A 12,782-nucleotide genomic window follows, 5' to 3' on the forward strand; every position below is an offset into this window, starting at 1 on the left:
CTTAGCATTACGACGGAACGGTTATCTGGCAACGTTGACAAGGCCGGAAGAATTAAAATAACCCTCCCTGATCATAGCTTCGAGGAGCAATTCGAAGTACACGACGACTGGAAGTGGCGTGCCAACTTCGCCCGCGCTCAAACTCACACTTGGCCACCTGGATTTCCGCAGCTTTCGCATCTCATCGCTTGACTGCCAACTTCTCGCGTGGACAGCGCCATGCGGCTCGCATCTGCATCCTCGATGGCTTCGCATACCGTCAGTGAGGACCACTTAAGCTCTTTCACAACTGGCGCCGCTACGCGAGGGTGCGGTGCGACCGCTCCCGGTCTCCGAGGCTGTCCGAGCTTAGTAGGCTGGCCCATATCCACGAGTGTACGGGCTCCATACTTTTATCCTGCAAAAAACGATTAACATTGATTGTCTTTGGACTGACACTTTCCTCTAGGACCCAAGGTCATATGCAGACCTGGTTGACGCTGGTGCATCTCGTCCTGGCTGATCCAAACGTAAGTTCAACTCGTATCTGCCATTAGCACGTTCACCGAGTTGGTTTCTGACAGTAGCGTAGACATGATATCAATCGGTGGCCGAAGTGCCGACCAGTTCAAAGCCTAAATCTGCACAGCAGTGCTCATAGCGGGATTTGCTTTGCTTGTTGTGAGTGATACACGGATATTCGACGGTGGGATTTTGGTGGTGGCATCCTGTGCCGGTCGTAACTTGCGCCGAGCAACGGGTGATATAACGACAGGACGCCTCATTCATTTACACCTGCCAGGTTCTTGTCCGCTCTTTCTAACATCGTCTTCGCTCAACGGCCAACCATGGCGTAGACGTGCTTCGTCGGTTCGCCAATGCCAAATTTTCAATGCCTCAAAGCTGCTCGGTGTCTGACTATAACGCAGTAGGTGTGATGTTCATATGCCCCGCCCTGTCTCACAATCGCTTGCAGATGGACAACAGTCAAGAGCAGGATCCGTGTCAGGTCGCATGGGCCCTTTTACCTGCATGTTTCGGTTCGTCCCGGGCTCGAAGACATTAGCTTTATCAGCAATACTAAACCTCTAATTACGCCATAGGCTCTACTATCGACCCCGAGAACCCGCCAGACCTGGTCGGGATGCTCAACAACGTCTGTCTGTGCAATACGGTTTTCCTACCTGCAACCGCCCAATCTCTGATACTATATTGGCAGATGGCCCCAGTATTCCAGGACGTTAGAATGTTCCCCTTCCGATGTAACTTCGTGTGTTTTTCTCGCCTCCTCCGGATGTGCTATCGCCTTTCTCATATTTCGAATTGGTCTCTAGGTATACGACCCCCATTCCTCCCGGTGCTCAATGGGTTCGCATGACAGCACATCGGAAGCTTGCTCCCATCCAACGCCGCTGTGCAGTAGAGCAGATTGGCTTCTCCTGATCTGAGCTTGCTGGGGCCAGGGAGAGCACGGTTGGCTTGCGCGTTCTGCGAATGTGCGTTCTCTCGACTTGTATCTTGCAATATGGGACTACACATATTTGCTGTTACTGGGCTGGTACTTTTTGTCTCGTGTAACAATTGCGACCTGAGGAATGATATAAGCCTTGTCGGAGAGGAAGCATGTGCGACGCAATGACAGCTGGCAGGGCCCACCCGAACCACCATCTACGATGCTTTCGAGAGCCCTAGCAACCTGATACAGTTGCTTGATCCCGAAGTTCACGTATGTGTCTTCCAAGCATTCGCATCGCATAGATGCCGGAGGTCCGTACAATTTTGAGTTCGCGCGAGGCGGAGGCCGAATCCTCATTGGACTGGCCCGCATCATATCTCGAGGAACCACACTGGCACATCGGGTTGGCGAAGCGGGTGCATTCAGATGCCTTGTTATGGGTGATTCCAACGTAATCACAACTCGCATCTGCCATTGGGACGCTCATAGAGTTTGCTTTTGACAGTAACATATGCACGATATCGAGCGGTGGCCGCACTGTCTACAAGCGCAGAGTTTGATTCCCCGTAGCGGTGCTTACAGTAGCAGGTCAATCCCTTGTGCTTGCAGGAAGGACGCTCTGGGCGGGAGAAAGCTTATATAATGCCCGAGTGCGCATTGCGTCCTCTTTCGCTTTCTACGCTCAGCGAGGTTTTGTTCTGCTCTTCGTACTTTTTGTTTACTCGACGTCGAGGATGGTCGGACTATCCGGAGCTTCTTCCCTGATTTCATCCGCGCGTTCGGGGTCCAGTCCAACTCCATTCAACCCTACCCAACTTGACCCCAACGCGAAGTTCCCCTTCCCTACAAGTTGCTCGGGGTCCACACTTGACATTCAGACAGTAAGTGTTTGTGTATATGCGCTATTCCAACTCACCATTGCCCACAGCTACGCAACACAAAGGGACAGGATCCATGTCAGGTAGCATGGGACCTCCTACCCGGTCCATGTTTCAGTTCGTCATGGTCTCGGAAACATCGGTTTCAAACAATGCTAAGCCATTCAATAAAGGTCCGACCTCGATCACTCCGGGGGAAGTACCGCCCTTAAACGAGCTCTACAACAACCCATGTTTATGCAACACAGTGTTCTTTTCCCTGGTCTATGTGTGCGAGCGGTGTACGACGATGCAGACCTGGGGATCATCGTAGGATGCCTTGACTTGATAATGTAGAACTGCACTCATTTTAATGCTGCCTGTACAGATGGGGGGACTACTCTGGAGTGCTACAGTGCACAAACAAACCCACAAATGGGTATGTCATCACTCGTCCCTCTAAGTCCCACATCAACATTCTCATTTCCTGCGTAGATTCCTGGATTATACCGAACCCAATGATATTCCCAACAACATCGTCATTCCTTCTTGGGCATACCAGCCACTGAAGGTGAGTCCTTTAGAACGATTCCCCTTCCGTCAGTTGGACTCATGGATGAGCGATACTAGAGTGATGGCACAGTCGATCTTCCGCAAGCAAGTGAGGTCTTGTCAGTTATTATATACGAAAAGCACACTGACTTCCTGTTCCATAGCGAGCCCCCCTATAGCGCTAATGCCGAGTCAATCCTCACCTCCACCCTCCGAGTCTGCGCCGCCTACAGGATCACCCTCGCCTACCACGACTTTTACACCGCCAACGGCAACCGCTACGCTCCCTTCGGCCACTGATTCAGGTGATAGCACAAGTGAACCCCTGCCCTGGAGCCCGGTATTGGTCCTCGCCTCTGCGGGCCTCAGCGGCGCGGCGTTCGTGGCCGTTCTCGCCGCCGTCCTCCTTTTCCGTCGCGATCGCCGCCTCACCAGAGCTGCGAAGCTAGCGCAGCTCGCGTGCCCGCGCAGCGTCAGCTCGTTCGGATATGCGTCGTCCGAGGGACTGCGGCAGCCTGGGATTGCTGGTGCAGATGGCCTGCCCTGTTACGGTGCGCGGGATATAGCGCTCGGTACGTCTTCGTTTCGTACATACGCTCGTACGAGCGATAACCTGATACCCCCAAGAACCCCTGCGACCGCAGCACCTCGTTCGCGATGTCGGAGGTGTACGTGTTCACAAGGCCCCGGTGCACCGACCTACCCCGGGTATTTGTGAAGGCGGAGTTTGGCGTGCGTGAGGAGCAGGGGGCTGCTGCGCTCGTTCCTGTTACGACTGGACACCTGCCAGGGATGGCCATGGACTACGAGTCTGTGCCGCTCCGGAAATGTTTGGCAGAATGTGACCCCTCTTGAACGCATCTCCGCACGTTGGGGTCAATCAGCGATCGACTCAATGACCAGTGATACATCGAGCTTGACAAAAACACATTTCGGTGCTGTTCCTCATGCATCAGGTGCGACACATACGCTAGGATACTGGCGCGCTCTTTAATGTGTGCGAGGCGATGTCTTCCCATCGTGCAAACAAATGAAATCTTTCAAGACCCGCAACGCTGGTAAAGTGAGCTGACTACGAAATTGAACCCTGAGATCTTTACATTGACACTTCCCAACGTGAGTGCATCTATCTATCATGATATTTAGGAAGCTCGCTCAGTAAGTTAGAGCGCTTACAGAGGCTTAGGCACAACATTCGGCTCATCACCCAAAGTACTGATGAGCTCGAAAAATATACTCCAGGCGGTATGTGCTTTAACCAGTCGTTGTTCGAACAACATCGGCGAGGAATGTACACTCTCCCTCCAGACAATGACAGGGCCCCGCGAGGCAAACCTGTCCGAGCTCCAAGGTGCGTGGCAAATTCTGGGATATGTCGGGACTAATGGACAACTGATGCGAACACGACGGTGCTGGCCAGGACTCCTGCGCGCGCAGCGCTTTAACCTGGAAGCCCGAGGCATACGCGGTGACAACGCCAACACGAATCGTCCAACACCCGGGACTTTTGACGGTAGAGTGTGGCGTGCGTGACGGTTGCGAAGGCGATGTGTGCGGAAGGATTCGATTTTCCAGGCTGGTTATTGCGAGGACGATGTACACCCGTATCACTGTCCGACAACGCTTTGGGGAATCTGCATGCTCTCACTGAGTGCACCGTCCGAGGCCCCAGTTGAACCTGCGCGTGTAACGCAGACCTGGAAGCGTAGTACCTTGAGCAGTGCATCTCGAGCACTCGAAGATGGTTAAATTGCGCACCTCCTTGTTCGCGATATGAGACCGGTTGACGCCTACGAGCGGGCCGTAATGGAAAGAGGCATCATCTTGGCTGGCAGTTCTGCTAAAATGAACCTGCTTGAGTAGTACTGAGTACCGACTCTTGAGTCGGACTCGGACAGTCCGGACTCGACGTTGAGTAGATCGCTGAGACGGGCCGTATGCGCGCCTAAACGCATCGGCCGTTTCCGGCGTCGGGTTCGGACAGCACGACGCAGGCTCTCTGTGACGACCTCCACGAATCACCACTCATTTTCTGTACGTCCCCGCCTCCCGCCCCCATCTCCCTTATCTGTGCCTCGAACTCACCGTCCAATCTAGCTTGAAATGGCCTCGAAAGCTGTCGCCGCGACGGTGGTAAGTCCCGCAGAAAAATGACCGCACACCTGTCGGTCGGAGGAGCCCGGTGACGCTCACCCGTGCACCCGCAGGACTTCGCCCGCATCTACTCCTCGCTCGGTCTCGGCAAGGGTCAGTCGTGCAGACAGTGAACTGGGATGTGGAATGTGGAGTGCTGACGCAGCATGCACGGCGCGCAGAGACCATCGCGTCCCTCCAGGCGTTCCGCAAGCGGCACGGGGACGCCCAGCGCATCCACGCCTCGCTCGCCGCGCAGCCGACGACGGTCGACCTCGCGCACTACCGCGCGGTGCTGCGCAACAAGGCCGTCGTTGACGAGGCGGAGAAGCTCCTCAGCGAGTTCAAGCCTGTCACGTACGACGTGAGCGCGCACATCAAGGCGATCGAGACGTTCGAGTCCAAGGCGGTACGTCGCGCGTGTTACATCGGCTGGGGGTGAGCAGGGGCTTATAGGGTTGTGTCGGGGATTGTAGGTCGCGAAGGCGAAGGAGACGACGGAGAAAATCGACGCGGAGCTCAAGGACCTCCAGGCGACGCTTGCGAACATCGAGGAGGCTCGTCCCTTCGAGGACCTCACGGTAAGTCTCCGTTTTGTCGTCACGTTGCGTGCTCATTCTGAGTGACTTGTTGTGTGTACAGTCCGAGGAGGTCGGCAAGGCGCACCCCCGTATCGTCGAGGCTGTCGAGACGATGATCAAGAAGGGCAAGTGGACCGTGCCCGGTATGTGTTCATGCTTCCGGCCGCTTTCCTTCACTCGTTCATTGGCTGTGCAGGTTACAAGGAGAAGTTCGGCGACCTTTCTCTCATGTAAACGTCGTCATTATTCGCCGCATCACAATAGATCCAGGAGGCGCTTGACGTTGCTTCTTGTGTCCAAGAACTGTGAAACCCCCATAGGGGCACTCGCTCGTACGATCACCCGCGCACTAAATCCGCATACATCCTCCCATATTATGTTCATATCAGAAAAGTAGAGTCTGCTGCCCGCCGATGCAAGAAGAATGAGATGATTGCGCGAAGAACCTAGGCCTAAGTATACGAGGGGGATACAGCGACAGATATTACACTCGGTGGTATGCAGTGGAACCGCAGGTTCAGATATAAGCGAGCGTGCGTAGGTACGACTGGTCGTGACGGGCATGGTGATCCGGGGAGACGTGGGGGCTCGGGGACGGCTAGCAGCGAGAGCGTTCGTGATGCGCGCAGATAACACAGGAGCGGGGGTGGGAGGCCGTCGTCCATGGACGGCAGGGATTAGAACAGATCCTCGAGTGTCATTTGTTTTACAATATCCTGGGCGGGACGGGTGAGTATCTGCGGTGTCTTGGACAGTTCAATGCAGACGTACCGTATTGGAGACCATCTGGACGAACTCCTCGAAGCTGAGCTTCCCGTCCCCGTCCTTGTCTGCCTCCATGATCGTCTTGTCGACGATCTGCTGCAGCTGCCCGTCCTTGAGGTTGTTGCCCACCATCATCTTCAGCACGAGGAACAGCTCGCCGTTCGAGATGAACCCATCTCGGTCCATGTCGTACACCTTAAATGCAACTTCAAGCAGGACGCGCGTCAGTGGCGGATCGCCAGGGGAATGCGGGGGTAGCGGGGTGAGCTCACATCGCAGCTTCTCTTCCCGTCCTCCTCGACTGCTGAACGCGCTCAGCCCACCGACGAACTCCTGGAAGTCGACGGTTCCTCCACCACTGTCGTATGGGTGTATTATAAGCACACGACGCGTACGGACGCAGCCAGTACGTACTCCTCGTCGAAGATTGCTATTAGTCGTGACGCGAGGGGATTGTTCGCGATCTGGGGTATCTGCAGGAACTCTTCTCGGTCGATCGATCCGGAGCCGTCGCTGTGAGCGCGAAGGTGCGCGGGTAAGCACAAAGTGTGATACAGAAGATGGCTCGAGTACTCGCCTGTCGAGCTTCATGAATCGTTTCTTCAGCCTCTCCAACTCGCTTGCGTTGACTGGAGTGCGAGGGCCACATAGTGAGATTTTTCGACCTCTGTGCATGTTCGTTACTGCGTGAACTCACAGTTGGACCGCTTTTGCATGTCCTCCATGAATTGGGATGCTGCATCGCGCGCGAAGTAGGATTCCAATCAACATCTCGGAGAGCACGAATACAGCAAAAGGCGCGAACGTGATTGTCCCATCTTGGCTCAGTCGTGCGGTGGTGTCGTTCTAGGTGTATTTTCGGTGGAAGCGGCGTGTCGGCGAGATCCAGAGGAGAGGGGAAGAACAAAGAGAGGGCGGGATGGACGATAGCGCGTACAGACTTCAAGAACAGACTCGGAAAGCAGCACAAAGACGCCGTGGGAACCGCGCAAGCGCCCGAGGACCGCTTGAAGGAGGGCGCCTGAGCTTGTGGCACCGGTCGAGCGCGTCGTGGGCGGCGTCGAGGACAGCCATCTGGGCGTGCAGCACGATATGTCTGGCAGAGTTGCTCCGGGTCTGGGGTCGCGCATCGCCTGCTCTGCGAAGGCCTATATACCGCGGCGGGGCACGACATCAAGCCTGCTTTCCAGAAACTCCAAGAGCAGCCTCAGGAAGCACCGCCTCGCAGCAAACACAGCTCCCCTCCCTCCTGCCCTCGGCCCGTGCCCGCTCTATCGCTCCTTGTCTTCTCGCTCGGGTCTGTATTCCGGCCGAGGGGACGCGCCGAGTGCGGAACGCGACCCCGAGCAGCTGCTTCTGTCCGACGCGCAGCGCAGGACGATCTACGCGCTCTCTACACCGCCGGGTAAGGCAGGCGTCGCGGTGGTCAGGATCTCGGGGCCCGATGCCCTCGAGGTGTGGAGACAAGTGGTGCAGATCCGTCGCGAGGGCAAGGGGAAAGCGCGTGAACGCGACCCGGAACCATGGAAGATGCACCGGTGTCATGTCGTCCATCCCCAAACGCATGAAGTGCTCGATGACGGGCTTGCCGTGTTCTTCAAAGGTACGCACGCGCATGAGCTCTCCTATATGGCGGCTCTTTACCCGCTTTCAATCTCCTCAGGTCCGAAGTCATTCACGACGGAAGATGTGCTTGAGCTGCATGTACACTCCGGCCGCGCTATCATATCGTCCGTGCTCAGTACCATTGCGTGCCTGCCCTTCTGCCGCCCTGCTGAGCGTGGAGAGTTCACCCGACGCGCGTTCGAAGGCGGCCGACTCGACCTCACCCAGGTTGAGGGGCTACGCGACCTCATCGACGCGGAAACGGAAACACAGCGCAAGCTCGCGCTGAGAAATGCCGAGGTCGGTGGATGTCATCATTGCGGAAGAACTCCAGCACTGACACCAGACCAGGGTGCTACGCGGGCGCGCCTTGAGCATCTCAGGAAGGAGATCATCCAGTGTATGGCTCTCGTCGAGGCCCTGATCGACTTCGGGGAAGGCGAAGACATCGAAGAGGGCGTGTACGACCAAGGTTTGACCGATGTCTGCTATCCCCGACGGGGCTGCTTACGACAACTTACTTTTTATGATAACTTAGCGAGGGAACGCGTTCAGAAGCTTCGCGCGACTATAGCGCACCATCTATCTGACAACCGTCGAGGCGAAATTATGCGCTCTGGGGTACGGCTCGCTATATTTGGTCCTCCGAACGCCGGGAAGAGCAGCTTGCTGAACTTCTTAGGTGCGCCGCTACATAACTCCACCCATATATCGTCACTGTATTGAGTGTCGACGCAATAGCTCAACGAGAGGCTGCGATCGTCACGCCCGTGCCCGGGACGACGCGCGACATCCTAGAGGTCTCCCTGGACATTGGCGGGCTGCCCGTCATCGTCGCCGATACCGCCGGTCTGCGGCACACGCAGGATGTCGTCGAGAAGATCGGCGTCGAGCGCGCACGAAAATCGTACGATGGATTCCCCAGGCCACATACCAAATCTTCGCTGACAGGTTCGTTGCAGAGTCGAAACGGCCAACATCGCGCTCTGCGTGTTAGCGGCAAATGAGGTGTTCGTTCGAACCCAGCAGGGCAGATGGGAGCTGCAAATGCCTCCCTCCCTGGAACCCCTGCTCAAACAGGACAACCGTTTGCTCCTGCTGAACAAGACGGACCTACTCCCGGCAGACAGCCCACAACCTATTCCAATGGATGCATGGCAAATTAGCCTCAGTACCGGCGCAGGCTGCATAACTTTCATGCGGGGACTTTCGAATATGCTGCAGCAAAGGTCGGGTCGCGTGTTATTTGCTCAGCGCGGCGCATCGGGATCATCTTAACGTGCGTGTACTAGATTCAACCTGTTGGGCGAGGACGGAGCACGCGTTGAAGAGCCGCTCATCACGCACGCACGGCACCGCACACACCTCGAGAACGCGCTGGGGTTCTTGGATGCGTTTCTAGCTACGCGTATGTCGGCTCTGTCCTGGCTCGTTGTGTTGTGTGCGTGCTGATACCGCTTCGTGCAGCCCCCGAAGACGTGGTTCCTGCCGCGGAAGAGCTGCGGTATGCCGCGCAGGCTATCGGCAAGATCTCGGGTCTCATAGATGTGGAGGACATCTTGGATGCGGTGTTCCGCGACTTTTGTATAGGAAAGTAGCTATTAGGACCTGGATCTCGGAGGACCTCCTCCGTCCAAATAGCGTTTTCGCTTTCGTCGTCCGTACCGTGTTTGTTCTAGCGAACATAGCCGACGCACGGTTGAGACACGATGAGCCCTGGCAAATGTGCGGAACACTGCACGTTTACTCGTGGCATGCAGCTCCGCTTCCGCATTCTTTGCGGACTACACCGTCACAGTCCTGGGTGGTTCGTTCGTAACACTGAATGCAATGTATATTGTCTGCTACCTGTCGTACGGGTACAAGCAAGAAATAGAGCCACAGATAACAGCGCCGATTGCCCAAATGACGACCAGAAACCCAATACCAGATGTACGCAACTCACGGAGAAGCCCAAGACCATCCCGCGTGCTCCCCGAAGATGTCAACCACGCGCTGCTCAAGCGCGACCCGCTTCGCCTCGTCCGTCCCAGCCTTGACCCCCCTCCACGCCCTCACGCTCTCATGGACCTCCGCGAGGTTGCTCAGCCCGACCACGACCGGCACCTCCACCTCTGCGCCCTTCCTGAACCCGTACCCAACCGCTACATTCGGCAGCCCGCCGTCCCACAACGCCTCCTCGCACGCTTCCCGGGCCTTTGCTGCGGCCTCCCGCAGCTCGGGAGAGGCGGGGTGCCACGGGGGATACCGTGGGGTGAGCAGGCCCATGTTGAGCGGGGACGCGGTGAGGAGCTGCGGGATCTGAGCACGCGCACGGAAGTGCGGCGCGAACGCGGCGACGGTCGCGTTCTGCAGGTTCGAGTGCGAGTACGAGAGGAGCACGTCAAGAGGTTTGCCGGTGGCATGCAGCACGAGCAACGCGAGCCGGAGCAGCGTCGGGAGCGGGTAACCTGCGACGCGAAATGCCCATCAGCGTCGTGCACAAATCACCGAATAGAGAGCGAGCGGGGCTGAGGTGAGGTACACTCCTCAGGGACAGTCCTGTCCGCTCCAACGTGCTGGTAATGTGTACGTACCGCTTATGCCGACGTGCTTGACGACGCCCTCCGCCTGCAGCTTGCGTAACTCGGCTACCGCATCGAGGATCGCCTGGTCGCCGGCGCCCCACACCGTGCCCCCCTGACCGGGCGCGAGGCCGTACTCGGCTGCGGCGTCCGCAAGCGCAGCGGCGTGGTGGCCTGAGCGTGGACCCACAGGCGTACACACGAACTCGACGTCGTGCAGGTACACGGTGTCGAGGTAGGTCGTATGTAAGCGCTCGAGGCTGCGCTTGACGCTCGCGCGGATCGTCGCCGGGGTGTAGTCGAACTCGGCCTGCGTGGACCCGTAGCGGCCGCATTTGGTCATCTGTAGAAAGGAACGGTCAGTTAATGGGTGGGGTGGCGTATGTATCAGCGTATTTGCAGGTGTTTATGGTAGACAGTCTACAAATCCTACGCCTGTTAGGCCCCAGGACTTGAAACCTTCGACATGCACAGTAGAGCCTTGGCTTGCTGTCTCGTTCACGACATGTGTCCACATGCCTAGCAGCAAACACGGCCTGGTTCATGCAGTGCTGGGGAGTACGGTGCATGCTACAAATGCCGTACACCTCTCCCTCGTACAAACTTGCGTAGGTATTGTTGCGGACAGAAAGCTCAACTCCTCGTGCATCCACCCGCAGGCGTCCTATGTTTACATCTTTTCAACAGTCTACAACCTCTGGCACCCACATAGGCCCAGGTGTTGTAAACCATAGTGCATATGACTCGGTGATGACCGCCCCGCTGAGAACGGTATATTGCGCCACGGCAAAGCCAAGTCACGCAATTCGGCCCGAGTAGGTAACTTAGCACTTCAAGGTCATAACCGTCCTGCAAATACGCTCTGTCGAGATAGACTTGCCAGCTTGTACGACGAGCGAGGAAACTCGAGCTCGAGGACTTTGAGCGCCGTGCCCAGAATGATTTCAGACGGACCGTAATACGGCGAAGTGTCGAACGCATCGATGCCGTACCTTCATGGGGTAATCATAAGCCCTACTTTGCAAGTCACTGCAGCCGTTGCTTACCGAAGAGCGAGCCGGGTCGTGCGGACTGGTATGTCGCTTGCAATAGTCGAGTCGGAGTTGTAGGTGTTCGAGAACGTCGCAGCGCCAAAGACGATCTCGGGCAAGCCCATAGGGCCTATCTTGCTCTATTCCCATATCAATCACTGTAATTTGAACTCGAAGTTGATCGTGGCGTACCAGCGGGAGACCGTCGACCGGCTTGTCTTCCTCGACATCCGATATAGCATCCAGCGGAGGGAGTGCAAAGACAGGTTGGGGAGAGCCGAGTGGCACGGTCATGTTTAGAGCAGGTCGTGGAATAACTGTGAGAGTCCCGGCGAAGCTGCAAACCACAGGACGTCTCGCGGGATCATCGATGTCATCCGGGTCGCACCCGGTCACGCGTCACGGACCAGCTCGCGCTCGAACTACAGAGACTCAGGGAGGCGGCAGAGGCAGTCAGGATGGGATTGGACAAGCGAGCGGGTACAACGACGGGTCTGTGTATCGACATCCAGCCCCTCACATCTTCCTCCGCTCCCAGCTGCAGCACGCGCCAGTCAGCCTGCGGAACACGAGCCAGAAAGAAACACCGCGGGGTTCGCGCACGCACCTCTTGTCGAAGTGCTGGTTCACGGTCAGAATCTTCGTGCCCTCGTTCGGCTTGATGTCGTTCCACGGAGTCGGGTTCTCCTTCGTCCAGACGACTGCACCGCCGGGCGACTGGTTGAGGCCCGTCCGTCCGGAAAGAGAGGGGCGCGGGGAACGCACCTGTAGGGCCCCGCGCGAGGCGCGCGAGATACCAGGTACCGCCCGCGACGACGACACCGACGACGGCGTAGCTACGTTTGCACGGTGAGCGGCCAAGGCAGGATAGGTTCAAACACGGCGACAGCTCACATAGGGATTGCCTAGGTCAATGAACACGGTACGGTCAGTCCAGCCGTCCACGCAACAAGATATGCGCAACGCACCTCAACGGCGAACCAGTTCTTGAGGAAAGAGTTGCGGAAGCGGGACATGGCGGGCGCGAACGTGCGAGCACGGTGTAGATGACGACGAGGAAGAGGTGGAGGTCGCCGTCCGCGCCTTTTCGACTTCACCCGATCCGTGCCCAGCTTATTCCCACGGCGACACCCCCGACGCGCCTCGCCGCCGTCTCGCCCACCACGGGCGCTAACCAATCGCTGCTGCCGCATTCGCGCGACTGCACCCGAAACATATATACCTACTGTCACACTTGGCGGCTGCATCGCAAGACGGCA

General features: G+C 57.1%; 7 protein-coding genes across 7 annotated transcripts; 4 read left to right on the plus strand and 3 right to left on the minus strand.

Annotated features, from left to right (window-relative positions):
* Positions 1–871: 871 nt before the first annotated feature.
* Positions 872–1,224, plus strand: TRAVEDRAFT_44974 (uncharacterized protein; the record flags this gene model as incomplete). Its single annotated transcript, XM_008036904.1, has 4 exons — positions 872–907; positions 956–1,019; positions 1,083–1,139; positions 1,199–1,224. The coding sequence occupies 4 exons, from the start codon at positions 872–874 to the stop codon at positions 1,222–1,224; spliced, it is 183 nt and encodes a 60-aa protein (XP_008035095.1).
* A 1,378-nt stretch (positions 1,225–2,602) lies between these two features.
* Positions 2,603–3,144, plus strand: TRAVEDRAFT_44975 (uncharacterized protein; the record flags this gene model as incomplete). The annotated part of the gene is made up of 5 exons (XM_008036905.1): positions 2,603–2,622; positions 2,681–2,731; positions 2,788–2,863; positions 2,923–2,963; positions 3,009–3,144. 5 exons carry the CDS (start codon positions 2,603–2,605, stop codon positions 3,142–3,144), a joined length of 324 nt encoding a protein of 107 aa, XP_008035096.1.
* A 1,703-nt stretch (positions 3,145–4,847) lies between these two features.
* On the plus strand, positions 4,848–5,963 carry TRAVEDRAFT_144542 (ATP synthase d subunit). Its single transcript, XM_008037641.1, has 7 exons — positions 4,848–4,878; positions 4,942–4,977; positions 5,052–5,091; positions 5,160–5,386; positions 5,454–5,558; positions 5,620–5,701; positions 5,755–5,963. The coding sequence occupies exons 2-7, from the start codon at positions 4,948–4,950 to the stop codon at positions 5,790–5,792; spliced, it is 522 nt and encodes a 173-aa protein (XP_008035832.1). The 5' UTR covers positions 4,848–4,878; positions 4,942–4,947; the 3' UTR covers positions 5,793–5,963.
* TRAVEDRAFT_57230 (calcium/calmodulin-dependent protein phosphatase) lies at positions 5,915–7,238 on the minus strand. Its single transcript, XM_008037021.1, has 7 exons — positions 7,129–7,238; positions 7,021–7,059; positions 6,901–6,952; positions 6,738–6,836; positions 6,596–6,681; positions 6,330–6,529; positions 5,915–6,274 (listed from the first exon to the last, which is right to left on the minus strand). The coding sequence occupies exons 1-7, from the start codon at positions 7,139–7,141 to the stop codon at positions 6,236–6,238; spliced, it is 528 nt and encodes a 175-aa protein (XP_008035212.1). The 5' UTR covers positions 7,142–7,238; the 3' UTR covers positions 5,915–6,235.
* A 177-nt stretch (positions 7,239–7,415) lies between these two features.
* TRAVEDRAFT_118059 (tRNA modification GTPase TrmE) lies at positions 7,416–9,526 on the plus strand (the record flags this gene model as incomplete). The annotated part of the gene is made up of 8 exons (XM_008037642.1): positions 7,416–7,926; positions 7,987–8,228; positions 8,280–8,400; positions 8,467–8,610; positions 8,670–8,835; positions 8,891–9,157; positions 9,221–9,336; positions 9,396–9,526. 8 exons carry the CDS (start codon positions 7,416–7,418, stop codon positions 9,524–9,526), a joined length of 1,698 nt encoding a protein of 565 aa, XP_008035833.1.
* A 343-nt stretch (positions 9,527–9,869) lies between these two features.
* On the minus strand, positions 9,870–11,817 carry TRAVEDRAFT_117372 (Aldo/keto reductase; the record flags this gene model as incomplete). The annotated part of the gene is made up of 5 exons (XM_008037643.1): positions 9,870–10,378; positions 10,505–10,835; positions 11,352–11,484; positions 11,539–11,663; positions 11,716–11,817. The coding sequence occupies 5 exons, from the start codon at positions 11,815–11,817 to the stop codon at positions 9,870–9,872; spliced, it is 1,200 nt and encodes a 399-aa protein (XP_008035834.1).
* TRAVEDRAFT_27504 (uncharacterized protein) lies at positions 11,795–12,590 on the minus strand. Its single transcript, XM_008036681.1, has 5 exons — positions 12,492–12,590; positions 12,418–12,428; positions 12,289–12,359; positions 12,131–12,224; positions 11,795–12,061 (listed from the first exon to the last, which is right to left on the minus strand). Exons 1-5 carry the CDS (start codon positions 12,537–12,539, stop codon positions 12,040–12,042), a joined length of 246 nt encoding a protein of 81 aa, XP_008034872.1. The 5' UTR covers positions 12,540–12,590; the 3' UTR covers positions 11,795–12,039.
* Between the last annotated feature and the right edge of the window lie 192 nt (positions 12,591–12,782).

This window comes from Trametes versicolor, assembly GCF_000271585.1.
Source record: "Trametes versicolor FP-101664 SS1 unplaced genomic scaffold TRAVEscaffold_3, whole genome shotgun sequence".
Taxonomy (NCBI): domain Eukaryota; kingdom Fungi; phylum Basidiomycota; class Agaricomycetes; order Polyporales; family Polyporaceae; genus Trametes; species Trametes versicolor.